The sequence below is a fragment of the Brassica napus genome, chromosome C3, assembly GCF_020379485.1.
Source record: "Brassica napus cultivar Da-Ae chromosome C3, Da-Ae, whole genome shotgun sequence".
NCBI classification, from domain to species: Eukaryota; Viridiplantae; Streptophyta; class Magnoliopsida; order Brassicales; family Brassicaceae; genus Brassica; species Brassica napus.
Genome location: NC_063446.1, coordinates 69,301,894 through 69,318,168, shown reverse-complemented (window position 1 = coordinate 69,318,168; position 16,275 = coordinate 69,301,894). Strand labels below are relative to the sequence as shown.

The 16,275-nt window shown below is 34.3% G+C and overlaps 1 protein-coding gene across 1 annotated transcript; it reads right to left on the bottom strand.

The window, feature by feature from the left end:
• Positions 1 to 5,031: 5,031 nt before the first annotated feature.
• Positions 5,032 to 7,835, bottom strand: LOC125583301. The gene is made up of 4 exons (XM_048749952.1): positions 7,493 to 7,835; positions 6,817 to 7,409; positions 5,772 to 6,528; positions 5,032 to 5,324 (listed from the first exon to the last, which is right to left on the bottom strand). The coding sequence occupies exons 1-4, from the start codon at positions 7,833 to 7,835 to the stop codon at positions 5,032 to 5,034; spliced, it is 1,986 nt and encodes a 661-aa protein (XP_048605909.1).
• Between the last annotated feature and the right edge of the window lie 8,440 nt (positions 7,836 to 16,275).

Below are 16,275 nucleotides of genomic sequence, written 5' to 3'. Positions count from 1 at the left end.
TTTCGAAGAAGCCGGAAACTCGGGAAATATTTTACATCAAGTTAGGATTCATTTGGAGTTTATTAAAAATAATCAGATCCTCAGAACGGGCGTCAAAAAATATTGGAAATGATCGCGGGACGAAAAATTCACCGGAAGGCCGATATCAGACAATTGACCGAGAAGCTCGAGGTGGCTAGATGTGTGTGTGTTCAGGATGTGGTGGCAAGCTCCTGGCAGTGTGTATGTCAAGGGAAGCAGAATGTGTTGCAGTACATGCAACCTGTACATGCAAGTAGACATGTGGAGCACGAGGTGGAACGACCAAGCACGAGGTGTTGCGATGCATGCAACCGAAGCATGCGACCAGCCATGTGTGAGATGGCGTGTCGACCTGCATGCACTTCAGTCATGCAGCTGGCCATCTGGACGTGGGTGTGTCATCCTGCATGAGACTGAGACATGCAGCCAGCCATGTGGAGCACGAGGTGTCGCCGCGCATGCGTCCGGAGCCATGCGAAGCGACACACGGGCTGCCACACGGCTTGTTCCTGATTGGTTGCTGTTTTCTATAAATAGCCCACGACCCCCTCTCATTTGAACACATTCAGAACACTTGAAAGTCAGTTCAAAACGTGAGAGAGAAAGCAAAGAAAGAAAGATCGAGTTTCGATAGTTTTCGAGCGATTTAGGCAGTTTTCGAGCGATTTAGGCAGTTTTCGAAAACTGTTATTCTGCCGATTTTGAGTCAGCACCTGGAGAAGGTTCTTTTCAAGTGAAGAGAGATCAGTTCTAGTGGAGACCAGTTCAAGACCAGTCTGGACGTGGGTCTACTTGAGAAGGTCGAGAAAGGGTTCGGATCGCAGAAGTAGGGTTTGGGGTCAAGGCCACGGTCAACCAAAAACTGTGAGTTATAATCGATTGATTGCTGAGTTGTTTTCATGCAGGGTCCCGTTACTTGGAAGTTGGATCATGGCAGGAGGTCGGGTTTAACTGAGTAACGGTTTGAATAATTGAGGTTATGTTGATTGAGTTGATGGCATGCTTGTTATTGTTTGAGAACCGTAGTAGCATGCTAATGGTTAGGTTGATTGGTTAGTTAGCTAATGCGGAATGCTTAGATGATGTCGCTAAGTTGTGGATAGTTAGGTATTCTGGAATATGATTGGTTGTGTTAATTTGCGATTAATACTAGGAACCTTGTGTTATTTTTACCGGGTTTAGTATTAATCATATTTTGGCCATATAGCATTTGTGTAACCCACACTGCTAGGCATGTTTGAGGTGAAATGTGTTGATTGTGTGGAGATTAATACTAGGAACCTTGTGTTATTTTTACTGGGTTTAGTATTAATCATATATTGGCCGACAACATTTGTGTAACCCACAATGCTAGGCATATTGGGGTGAGTTAGTGTTCCTTCAGACCTCGTACCCGGCGGGTTCAAGGAAACCCCTTATTCGCTGGATCGGGAAGACTCAGATAGACGGGGTCATGGCCTATGGCTGAGTGATTACACGACGGTGTAATGTGGCAGTGACCCGAAGGACTGTGGGCTGTCGCACGGTGACCCGAAGGACTGTGGGCCGCGGTCGGTTGAAAGTTCCTTCTTCTGGCCTTTGTGGTAGGAAGATAGGATATTGCCGATAGTGAAGGAATAACATAACGTCACCAGGGCCAGAGTTTGTTATATATATTATTTCGTGTTTCGGGTTGTTAAACCCTGGTTTAAGTCGAGTTTGAGTTTGGTGATGAGCTTGTAATTAGCATAATGCTAGTTATCTTGCTATCGTTTACCGCTGCGTATTTCTGATATTGCTTATTGTTATTGAATTGTGTTGTTAGGTGAACCTCTCGCTTTAGATTGTTTGGGGTGGGATAGCGAGGGGTTGTATTTGTTAGTTGGGGATTGTAACTCTCTGAGTAATGCTAGATTATTCACTCCTCACTCGTTGTTGTTTCAGGTGACCAGTAGCGAGCTTGTAGAGGTCGCGGGAGGCTAGGCTGGCTGGTGTAGATTTGCATCTTTTTGGTTAAAGCATTTCAGACTATAAGTATGTATTTTTGCTTTCTTGGCATGCCACCGCTTGTATATTATGTTGTGTGTTTTGAATCATACAATATATAAAATAAATAAAGCGAATGTTTTGTGTAAATGCCTTGTTGTTCTGATATTAGCTTGTCCAAGCTAGCACAACGTCAGATCGAAGTACGGGTTAAGAAGCCTTAGGCTTTGGTCTGACGGGACGTGTTAGCGGGCGGACTGGCCTAATCACGAATTGCACCTTTCGTGACCTTGGCCGGATCGGCCATTAACCCGTCATGTAGCGCTCCCGATCCTTGGTAGACGATCGGCCCGTCGGTCATGTTCTTGTTTGATTGTTGGCCGATGGTTCGACCTATGCCTAGAATGGTTCAGGGATGTTACAACGACCCACGCCGAGGTCACCTCGCCCGTGGACGAGGACGACCCGCACCAAGGTCACCTCCCCCGTGGACGAGGACGACCCGCACCGAGGTCACCTCGCCCGTGGACGAGGACGACCCGCACCGAGGTCACCTCGCCCGTGGGCGAGGACCGACCTCCTGTCCCGAAACCGTGCATCCTCGTTTAAGTTCCCGTAATACAATCCTCAGGCCCTTGGACACAATACCCATGTCTCGTCTTGCTTAGGATTATCAAAGAAAGACTTCGGGAAAAGTTATAAAAAACTTGGTCGTCGAAATGGATTCCTGCCTGCCGTATAAAACAGGCTATGGTTAGCTTGAACACCAGTTTCCTTAACTATACGGAGGATTGGAATCCTTTCGGAAAAACCAACGGCTGTTTCTTAGGAAAAATCGTAAAAACGTCTAAGTCCCAAAACGGCCCAAAAGGGGCCTGAACCGCGGCTAAACGGCCCACTTACGAATTTAGAACAGGATTGAGCCTAAGGCTGATATGACGGTCTATTTTTTATTCGCAGGAAAAGATAAATGTCAAGTTTCCGAAGATAATCATGAAGGGTGACGAAAAATGGAAAAGCCCGTCTCGCGATGAATCCGGCCCAGGAAAAGGTGCAAACCGACCTAGAGAGAGTATATAAGGATGGCTTAAGGCGAGTAGCAAGGGGGAGATTTTCTCAGAGCAAATTTAATACTTAGAGCAATTTAGGCATTTTTCCGTTTTTACTATCGATCTGCGACTCGACTAGGTTAGAACTTAGGTGGCTAGACTAGCGAACGTACCGATAGCTCTCGTGGCCTAGGATCTTACGTGTTGTTCACGCTCAAACGCGAATTCGGAAATAAGACATCTTTGTTCTCTTTTCGCTCTTTTACGATTTATTACTTTCGACTCTTTCATATTGATTGTGTTATGCGTGGCCCAGCAGATAACCGGGACCTTCAGGGAAGGCTAGGTTAACTTGGCTTTCCTCCGATTAACAAATCTCGACGGTGTGAATTCTGGTTCCCACAGGGTTGATAACCAAGCCTTTGAATGATCAGTTTCCAAAGACGCTCACTATACCTGCAACGGAGGAATAAGTGGTCCCTGTTTTCGTCCAGCGCATTACACATGAGACAAGATTTCTCAACGTTTTGGTCCCAAACTGCAATGCAAGATCTTGTTGGTAACCTATCCAAGTGACTTACCCACATGTGGAAAGCATGCCTCGGAACATGACCACCAAACCAAACAACAGATTCCCAATCAACAACATCAGCTACTCTAACAGATTCCCAAGTTCTGGCAGTGTTGAAGTAGTCTAAGTAAAGGTCATCAACGTACCTTTTATAACAGTCTCGTGATGATGATGATAAAGGAGGTTGGACGGAGCAGAGAACGATATGGAGCTGCTCTGCTTGCGGAGACCTTGCTGGCCGCAGAATCCATCCAGAACCAGAGCAACAATCTGCTACTTTGGCGTGAAGAGGGACACCAAGTTTCTGCGGTCCATCCAAACCAATCAAGTTGATCAAAGGGCCTATCGGTAACCAAAAATCAAACCAGAAACTAGCTTGCTCTCCATTTCGAACTTCACATCTAAGAAAGTTTTCAGCGAGGGGCCTTAGCTTTAATATAGATTTCCAGATCCAAGAAGCCTGCTTCTTTTCATCTAAGCTCCAAATGCTCAGGCCTTTAAGACAGTGGTGTTTGGTCCAAGAGGCCCAAAGTGACTCAGGTTCGCTGTAGAGGAGCCACACCAGCTTCAGCGACAAGGTTTTATTCCAAATGCTGAGGTTTCTCAGTCCTAAACCTCCTTCAGAACGAGGGAGACAGACAACATTCCATGAGACTTTAGCTGCCGCTTTACTAGTAATGTTACCATTCCAGAGAAACCGAGAACATAAAGATTCCACAGCCTTAATGCAACCTGTCGGCAGAACAAAGGACGAGAACCAAAAGTTTAATGTACCAGCAATGACAGTGTTAAGAAATTGGCGCCTCCCTGCGAAGGAGAGAGCTCGAGAGGTCCATGAGGAGAAACGCCTTTTAAGCTGCTCCATAAGCGGTCTGTAGTCACGGATGCGAAGCTTGTGATGCATCAGAGGGAGACCAAGATAACGAATAGGCAGTGATCCAAGAGAGAAGCCAAGACTTGCCAAATCTGAGGTTTCTATCTGGTTCATACCGGCCACATACAGTTCTGTTTTAACCCTATTCATTTGTAAACCAGACCAAGAAGCAAAGCTTTCAAGAGTTGTTGCTATCTGTTGTAGAGAACTCTGCTGGCCATCAAAGAAGACCATTATGTCATCTGCAAAAGCAAGGTGAGAGGTAGCCGGATCATTCGCTAATGGATGATATCCAATGTCGCCATTTTGAATTTTTTTTGTTTAGCTGCGCAAAAATTTCCATGGCTAGGACAAAAAGATACGGGAGAGGGGGTCACCTTGACGCAAGCCACGAGGCCCTTTAAAATAGCCCCCCAGCTCGCCATTTACTGAAACTGAGAACATGGTTGTCGTAATACACTGAGCAATCAGGTTGATGAAAGATTCCGGGAAACAGAGCGCCTTGAGAAGCAGCAAAATAAAATCCCAATTAAGAGAATCAAAAGCCTTTTTTAAATCAACTTTGAGAAGAGAGCGCTTGGAGATATTTTCCAGTTGTAACCCTGAATAAGCTCGGTAGCCATTAGGACATTTTCCACAGGAAGTCTACCTGGGATAAAAGCAGATTGTGTGTTCGAGATCACTGATGGAAGGATCTCCTTCAGCCTATTTGCAAGCAGCTTGGAAATGACTTTATAAACCGTGTTGCAGAAAGAGATTGGTCTAAAGTCGGAGACTAGCTCTGCGTTTTGCTTCTTGGGGATAAGGGTCAGTATAGTTGCATTCCACTGCTGTAACATTTTACCTGAAGAAAAGAAGTCATGAATAACTTAAATCATGTCAGGCCCCACTGCTTTCCATTTATGAGTAAAGAACTCAGCAGAGTAACCATCAGGACCCGGTGCTTTATTCTTCGGCAGGGAGAAAAAAGCTGTTTGGATGTCCAAGCTAGAGAACAGAGCTTCCAATGATTCTTTGACTAAAGGGGAGCATCTATATGAGATCAACTGAGACAAATTCTCCAGAGAAGCGGCATTGGAAGGAGAGACGCTGCCCAAGAGATTCTCATAATACGAAACAACTAGGTTCATAATATCCTCCCTTGAGTCAAGTACATTACCGAGATCATCCCGCAGGAAGATAATCTGATTCTAAGATAAGCGAGTTCTGACCTGACGGTGGTAAAAGGTAGTATTTGTATCTCCTTTATTAAGCCACGTTACGCGAGATCGCTGGTAAAAGAAAGACTCACGAGCAATTCTCCCATTTAAACTCGCCATTGTCGTTGGAGAGGAGAGAACAATCCGTTGGCAGTGAGAGAGCTCATCAAAAGTTTCAGAAGCTCTTTTCTCGATCCCCGAGTAGTTTTCACGGCTGAAAGTTCTAATTATGCTCTTGAGTTCCTTGAGCTTTTTTGATACTCTAAGCATCATCGAACCATGGAAAGGCAGGGAGGACCAACATGCAGCAATAAGAGGCGCAAACTCTGGGTTATCATTGAGCAAAGAGAAGAACTTGAAAGGCGCCTTAGGCTTGGGACGGCTAGTATCAAGATAGACACAGCAGGGGCTGTGGTCTGAGATTCCTGGATCTCCGAAGACGCCAAGCGAGTTTGGAAACAGCCTCAACCTATCATCATTTACGAGAATTCTGTCTAATTTTTTAGGTATCACGCTTTCACCTTGGTTGTTAGACCATGTGAAATCATTACCACAGAAAGGGAGATCAGCCAGATCAGTAGATATGATGCAGTTGAGAAAATCACGCATACCACGAGTCGAAGAGATGACCACAGCTTTAGAATGATCAGATGGGTCTAGAATCTGATTGAAGTCTCCTAGGACAGTCCAAGGGAGATGGGCAAGACTAGGAGAAGAAGAGAGGAAGCACAAGTCCGACCATAGGTCACGACGAATTTTCCTATCATTAGAACCATAGACAAACGTGACAGCAAGCTCAGATGATACAAAAGGAAGCTTAACCGAACACGTGATGCATTGAAGGGATTTCTGGAGCACCGTAACAGAGACTGAAGGATGCCACAGAAGCCAAATCTTTCCTAAATCTGAAAACTCATAATTACACTCGTAATGCCACCCGGGGAAAACTCTGCGATGAGAGATGCTGCCTTAGATGGACAAACATGAGTCTCCAACAAACCACCGAAGATTGGCTTATTTAACCTTAGACACTTTCTAAATCCGCAACGTTTTGTTTTATCGTTGAAACCTCTTATATTCCAACAAAAAATATCCATTAAAGAGAGAGAAAATTCAAAGGTTTAAAGGGCCTCTGACCCTAGCAGTTCCTTTGTTCCCTTTATGAGATCGGCGAGAGATCACTCGTATATATTGATCCCCTTCATCATCCGGGTTATCATCCTCATTAGACATGCCCTCTGAACTCGGGTCATCCTCCTCCGAAGCGGAAACTGCAGGAAACTCGGCTAGACCTCCAGGATCACCACAACGCAAGTCTACGAAAAAATCCCCAAGCGCTAGCTCTTTTCTGGGACCTGAAGCTTTTTCCAAGGTTGGATCAGATCCTGTAGCAGTGGGATCCCTGGAGCTTCGAGAAATTACAGGCATGCCATTAGAGCGAGGATGCTCTTGCTGATTTCTATCTGTGGGAACCCTTTCCTTTGATGGCACCTTTTTAGCTTTTGAAGCAGTTTCGGGTGCATTCTCAAAGCGCCTAGGATCCATATTCCCATTTTCTACAATTGGAAGCTGGTTCTTGATTGGGACTTTTCCTTTGCGTTTATCATCAACAATCCTAGAGCGGTCTATATTTGCGTTGGTCCTAGTGCAAGCATCAGTAGCATGCTTGACTGAGCGGCAAATTTCGCACCTTGGCAGAGCAGCAGGGCATCGTGAGATTGTATGGCCAACTTTTGAACAGTGAGAGCAGAGAGACGGTAACCAGGGACATAAAACCGTTATACGAACCACCTCACCAGACTCGAAATTAAACGGGCGTTGACCGCTTCCGGAAGAGGCTTCTTTGGGTCAATGACAGTGTAGATCTTAGCAACCTCTAAGTTGGTGAGATTTTCTGTGGCAGGGTGCAGACAGAGTGGGTGTCCGACAAGACCCGCAATTTCCTTTAAAGCATCTTTGTTGAAGAATTGCAGAGGAACCCCAACAAAGTCTAGCCCAACAGGAACAGATGCCAATGATGGCTTCTCAAGCTTAATTCCCGGTGACCACTTTGCTACAAACATGGTTTGGCCGTCTACCAGCCAAAGACATTGACCAAGAATGCGTCGGCGAGCGTTCGGACAAGGGACCCGAAAGAGAAAAGCATTTCCATCCATTTTTGAAACCGAGATATCACGCCTGTGCTTGCTCCATAAGACGAGAGGTTTTGCTTTCGTAAGGATTCTTATACTAGTAGGTGTATACTTTATACCAGAAAACGGATCATTCAATCATTAGATGTTTTAAATGGTACGAATACTTGGATTTCTACGAATTGGACGTTTAATTTGCATTTCGATGTAACATTAATTCAGTTGCTAAAGAAAGATGGTCCGTATTTCAATAATTAATGACGATAGAGTGTGAACAATAATTCCATATACAACTTCTCATTGTAATTTTTTGACATTATCTATAGATATTTTGTGATAAGAAAATCCGAATTTTGCATATCATAGAGGTTGTTTTAGTCGCTGGCATGAATTTTTTCTGGTTTTGAAAAAAGACTCCCATTTTTTAACCCATTAGTTAACTTATGGTGAGTATTATCCACTTGTTTTATACTAGTCGAATTTTCAAAAATTATGAATCCGCTAAATTAACATTAAATCTATACAAACTCTACTGTCAGCATCAAATTATACAAACCTTGAACATAATTATTTGACCGATTCAGCGTGACTTTTGTTTGATACTCCCTCCCTGATTCAGAAAAACGTATGTTATGGAATTTCAACACGATTAAAATATATAAAACTCTGATTACTATTGTAATTAACTATTTTCCATAAGTTTTAATCAATATAATTTCAATAAATGTTTTTTTAAGTTTACAATATACTATTAAGCAGTGCATTGAAAATGTAAAAGAAATTATTTTTTTAAACAATTTTTTTAAAATGTGGATCCTTGCGGATATGAAAGAATTTTTGTTTGTCCCCGTTTTGATCTGTCCCGCCGTATATCTAGAATCGGATTGGAAATTTAATTTAAGAGCCATAAAAATTCAAATCAATCTTGGTAAAAATAATTCCAAAATTTAAAACCTATGTGATATGTATAGTAGTAGAAAATCTATATATTAATATTTGATAAACTAATAAACACTATAAACTAATAAATTTATCCGGTTTCGAGTTGGGTCGGTTCAAAAAATAACACAAAATTGATAAAATAATAATATAATTTTTTTTAGAAAGTCATATGTAAATACATGGTCACACTAAATTTATAAATTAATAATCTATCTATATATATATATTTTTCTTATAAGTACAAACTAAACATTATATTGTTGGTTTTATATTCACAATGAAATTATCTATTTTCTTTAAAAATACACCAAATAATATAAAAATATATCTAAGACCACATTTTAATTTTATGAAACATAAAAATATACACCAAATAATATAATAAAACAATATGAAAGTCTAATTTCTAAAATTAAATTAATGTATATACGGTAAAATCAATTATTTTTTTATGTAATAAATAAAAATAGAGAAAATAAAAAATCTAAAAAAAACTTTTTTGTAAATTAATAACTCTATAAATTAAAAAAATACCATAGTCCCAACATTATTAATTTATAGAATTTTTACTGTAATTTTTAAAAAATTGGAAACTAATACAAATATTCATATGTTGTGTCCAAAACTGGCTTATATATTCGATAATTGTTCATAATACTTTGTAAAATCTCACATTGAACTTTAATTCATTCTACCCATCATTATGCTATCAAACTTCTCAACTACATACCACTATTTCTCTCGTGGAACGATACTAAAATCATCATTTTGTGTACCAAAGTAACGACACCCATGATTATTCAAAAAGAGCGTGTACCTAAGTAGTAGATTCTATATAAGCTTGAAACACGTGGTTTTTTTGCAATGCAAGTAATCTTTTGTAAAATAAGAAATCACGATATATAGCTCCTAAAAACATTTATTCAATTCATCAAAGATTGCATCGAGTTTATTCATCGACGTGCATGACGCATCGAATTCTTATAACACGAAAACAGTTAACAAACATATGTACCCATAAACTTATTGGGTTCTACCTGGAACCGTTGGGTCATATCATGCATCTGAATACACATCGATTCGGAGAAGAAAGTAATTTACAACGGTCGAAGCAAAAAGAGAAATATACTTATTCTTTTTTTTTTGAATTATACATAGGTATCCTGACCCCACATAAGTGATCTAGACTAGTTACATGTTACCACGTGTGGGTCCTCTGTCTCTGGCTATGCCGAAATGTTAATTCTCCAGTGGCCGAAATTCGAATCCAGGTGGCGGTACTCACGGCTGTAAACCTTTTACCACTAGAACTGAAATATACTTATCCTAATAGTTCTAATGTAAAATTCCTTCCGTCTTGTCAGGCTAGGGCAGTAAAATCAAAACTCATAATTACCAGTTTCCAATAATGTTATGGAACAACCCTACTGTCTGAAAGAAACGGGATGATTAAGATGACACTATATTATTAACTTGGATAAAAATGAACGACAAGATTTTTGAACGAAATAAAAAATGTAAGGAAAAGAAAGAAAAAAAACAGGTCGGTGTCGGAGCCGCCCTAGATGGCCAGTTGTTCACACCATAAGTAAACCCTTCTTAAGTTAGAAGTCGCGGTCGAGTCCGGTCAAGATTTTGTTGCCCTTTCTCCCGTGTGGGTCCTCCTCGTTGTCTCTTGCGCCTGCTAAATTTCCACGTTTCTGTATCATCCTCCTCCGATTGATTTTTCAATTTCCTTTCTGGTTTATTGTCTACTATCAATCCCTTATATATTAATTGAGGAACATTTGAAAAGATGTAACCTCAATTTTGTATTAATTAAAAAAGACCCCAATGCATAGGTGGCACTCAATTAGGTAGTCAATTACATTCAATTGAAAAATAAGTAGGTCCACATTCGATTTTTATATGTTGTTAGATACATAAGTTGGTCAAACTATATGATATAATGATATGATATGATATTTTCTTTCCTTAAATAAAATCTACGGAATTACCATAAATGACTAATATATATATGACAATTAATGAGTTTAACAATAAAGATTTGATAACAATGTATATCTCCTCCATCATTTTTTGTTTAATTTTATATTATTAAAATAAATTAAACAATCAAATTAGCTATAAAAATAAAATTTAGATTTTTTCGTATACGTTATATTTTGAATTTTTAAAAACGACAATAAATGACTAAAACTATTAAAATTATTATGTTAAAAATTAATGATCAATTGGTTTAACATTTTTATTATAAGAAGATACACATGATTTTAAAACCATATGAGTAAAAAATATCATTTAATAATAAAATAAATAAAATATATATATATATATATTAAACACTATATACCATAAGATTACATAAATATTTTAATATTAAAACTTTCAATGAATTTTCAAGAACATTTATAAATTATAAATTTATTAAAGATTTCAGATTGAAAATTTTGTTATCGATGATTTAAATATTTTGTTATAAAACGATATGAACGATCATAGAACTGTATGATTATAAATTCTTATTTAATAAATAACTATACAAAATATACTATTCCTAGAAAAATAGGTTGGTTCATCTTAACTTATATTACACTTTTTATTAAACTAACTATCGAATTGATAAATAACGTACCAAAAAATATTTTGCACTTTCCTTAAATAAAAGCTACGAAATTACCTAATATGATTAACGTATATGTGAAAATTAATTATAATGAATAATAAATATTTGATAACAATTTTTGTATCTTAGTTCTTTTTTTAATTTTATATTATTAAAATATATTTAAAAATCACATTAAATATATAATAAAAACATTTATAATTTTTCTTATATGTTATATTATGAATTTTTCAAAACGTCTATAAATTATTAGAAATTTGAATATCCCCACTCTGAAAATTTTGTGATCAATAGATTAGTTTTTGTCATAATAAGTTACAAATGATCATAAAATTGTATTAATATGAACTTTTATTTAATATTATAAGAAGACACACATTATTTTAAAACCATATGAGTAAAAAATATCATTTAATAATAAAACATATATATTTATATATATATATAGATTATACTATATACCATAAGATTACATAAATATTTTAATATTAAAACTTTCAATGAATTTTCAAAAACATTTATAAATTATAAACTTATTAAAGATTTCACATTGAAATTTTTGTTATCGATTATTTAAATATTCAGTTATAAAATGATATGAATGATCATAGAACTGTATGATTATAAATTCTCATTTAATAAATAACTATATAAAATATAATATTCTTAGAAAAATAGGTTGGTCCATCTTGACTTACATTATATTTTTTATTGAACTAACTATCTAATTGATAAATAATCTACCAAAATTTTTTTTGCACTTTCCTTAATTAGAAGCTACGAAATTACCTAATATGATTAACGTATATATGAAAATTAATTATTATGAATAATAAATATTTGATAACAATTTTTGTGTCTTAGTTCTTTTTTTTAATTTTATATTATTGAAAGATATTAAAAAATCACATTAAATATATAATAAAAACATTTATATTTTTTCTTATATGTTATATTTGAATTTTTCAAAATGTCTATATATTATTATAAATTTGAATATTCCCAGTCTGGAAATTTTGTGATCAATAGATTATTTTTTTGTTATGATAAGTTACAAATGATCATAAAATATAACGCATATGAATTTTTATTTAATAAATATTCAAACTAAATAATATATATATATAAACACTAATGATTTAAAGCAACAAGATTGGCTGATCAATTTAGTAGTCCAGTTGAAATCTTTCAAAAGTATGTGAAAGACTAAAGTCAAAGTAAATATTGATTTAAAATAGTAGTTATATTTTACTAACCAAATACCAAAAAAACCGAACCGAACCGAAACTAACTCGATATCCGGGTTGAACACCCGTAATCCAAATGAAGCCAAACTATTGTTTCATTCTCCAAAATATAATAAAAATAATAACTTAATCCCGTGCAAGGCGCGGATCTTATCCTAGTACAATATTAAAAGGCAAATATAAGCCATAGATGAAGAAAATGTCCATATAGGATAAAAAAATCAACAATCAAAAAGTCCGAAGTTACCACATCATCTCATTTTTTTTCCGGACAAATATATGGCAGTTACCACTAAGCCATTGAAACTTTCTTGGAGACATATACAAGAATCACTAAGTATGTAATCAGAAACTCTTATCTACAGTTACAATAATATGAATTCAACTTTCAAGACTTTGATACTTTGTTTTAAATTAAATTCTTAAAAAATGTATTTTAGTTAAAAACAAAATAATAAATAAGTAAAACTGATTTGATGGTAATTTTTATGATATATATATATATATATCAATTCTGTGAAAGAAATAGAGGCTTAATATGAAAAAAAAAAATCTTAAATACAAAAAGCTCTAAAAATTAACCAAAAAAACTAATAAAAACTACACTATGATATCACTTGAAAGCTTTTTAGACAATATTAATAAAATATTTAAGCGATAATTAGACAAATTTGATTTTGTTTGCCTGCCAAAAGTTTATTATTAATTAGCATCAGTTATTTCAAGAAGTTTAAGAAAGGGTGGACAAAAAAATAGGATGGACATAAATGATATATGAACTATGAATAGTACTTTGTAAAGTTGACTTAGATAACACATTTGTACATCCATTTCCAGTCCTTTTTTATGCCTAAATTCAAATTCTTCAGATCAGTTATTCCACAAAGAGATCGTATGAGATATTTTTTTGATATTCAGATTTGTTTCTTGACTGTTAAGAAGATTGATAACTGTAAAAATGTTTCATTCGAATATGATATGTCTATAACCGAGTCCCCAACATGTGACAAGTTTGTTTAAAAAGTAAATAATTTTATTTTTCTTATATTATATATAAATAAATATTATTTACTGATAATAAAAATATAGTAATTCATCAATCACAAATATCTATGCAAATATATGAATCAAGTACAATAATCAAACAACATAATAATTTCCACAAAGAAAATTTAAAAAATATATGTATGTTATGTAGTCTTATTTTATATTCTTTAAATAATGTGATACAATATTATACATTATTTTTTTAGAATTGAGAAATACATATATCAGTTAGACAATTAAGCGATAATTAGACAAATTTGATTTTTTTTTTCCAGCCAAAAGTTTATTATTAATTAGCATCAGTTATTTCAAAATGTTTAAGAAAGGATGGACAAAAAAATAGGATGGACATAAATGATATATGAACTATGAATAGTACTTTGTAAAATTGACTTAGATAACACATTTGCACATCCATTTCCAGTCCTTTTTTATGCCTAAATTCAAATTCTTCAGATCAGGTATTCTACAAAGAGATCGTATGAGATATTGTTTTGATATTCAGATTTGTTTCTTGACTGTTAAGAAGATTGATAACTGTAAAAATGTTTCATTCGAATATGATATGTCTATAACCGAGTCCCCAACATGAGACAAGTTTGTTTAAAAAGTAAATAATTTTATTTTTCTTATATTATATATAAATATATATTATTTACTGATAATAAAAATATAGTTATTCATCAATCACAAATATCTATGCAAATATATGAATCAAGTACAATACTCAAACAACATAATAATTTCCCCAAAGAAAATTTAAAAAATATATGTATGTTATGTAGTCTTATTTTATATTCTTTAAATAATGTAATACAATATTATACATTATTTTTTAGAATTGAGAAATACATATATCAGTTAGACAAATTAAGCGATAATTAGACAAATTTGATTTTTTTTCCAGCCAAAAGTTTATTATTAATTAGCATCAGTTATTTCAAAATGTTTAAGAAAGGATGGACAAAAAAATATGATGGACATAAATGATATATGAACTATGAATAGTACTTTGTAAAGCAGACTTAGATAACACATTTGTACATCAATTTCCAGTCTTTTTGATGCATAAATTCAATTTTTTCAGAGCAGTTATTCCACAAAGAGATCGTGTGAGATATTGTTTTGATATTCAGATTTGTTTCTTGATTGTTAAGAAGATTGATAACTGTAAAAATGTCTCATTCGAATATGATATGTCTATAACCGAGTCTCCAACATGAAACAAATTTGTTTAAAAAGTAAATAATTTCATTTTTCTTATATTATATAATAAATATATATTATTTACTGATAATAAAAATATAGTTATTCATCTATCACAAATATTAATTTTATTTTTCTTATATTATATAATAAATATATATTATTTACTGATAATAAAAATATAGTTATTCATATATCACAAATATCTATGCAAATATGTGAATCAAGTACAACAATCAAACAACATAATGATTCCACAAAAAAAATTTAAAAAATATATTTATGTTATGTAGTCTTATTTTATATTTTTTAAATAATGTAATACAATATTATACATTATTTTTTTAGAATTGAGAAATACATATATCAGTTAGACAAATTAAGCGATAATTAGACAAATTTGATTTTATTTTGCCAGCCAAAAGTTTATTATTAATTAGCATCAGTTATTTCAACATGTCTAAGAAAGGATGGACAAAAAAATAGGATGGACATAAATGATATATTAACTATGAATAGTACTTTGTAAAGCTGACTTAGATAACACATCTGCACATCTATTTCCAGTCTTTTTTGATGCATAAATTCAATTTCTTCAGAGCAGTTATTCCACAAAGAGATCGTATGAGATATTGTTTTGATATTCAGATTTGTTTCTTGATTGTTAAGAAGATTCATAACTATAAAAATGTCTCATTCGAATATGATATGTCTATAACCGAGTCCCCAACATGAGACAAGTTTGTTTAAAAAGTAAATAATTTCATTTTTCTTATATTATATAATAAATATATATTATTTGCTGATAATAAAAATATAATTATTCATCTATCACAAATATCTATGCAAATATGTTAATCAAGTACAACAATCAAACAACATAATGATTTCCACAAAGAAAATTTTAAAAAATATATTTATGTTATGTAGTCTTATTTTATATTCTTCAAATAATATAATACAATATTATACATTATTTTTCTAGAATTGAGAAATACATATAATATCTTATCCGCGCGTAGCGCGGTTAAAAAATCTAGTGTATATAATAATGGTCTTTTGAAAATATATAATGAATGCTGTTGATAAATAAAATGAATAAATAAATAAATAATTGACATGGTAGTTATAAAAACAATGGACTAATACATAGAAAGTTATAATTAATCTATTTATTGTTAATTGTTTTTTAATTATGATTAGTCTAAATATTAATATCAGAACCATTCAATATTTAACTATTAATCTTTCTGAATAATTAATTAAATTTTATTAAATTATTTTTATTCAGTTATTATACATTAACATATTAATATATTTTATAGTTTTTTTAATTCAGGTAGAATGTGTCAAATTGATACTTAAAAACGGAGAAAATATATGAATATTATTTTAA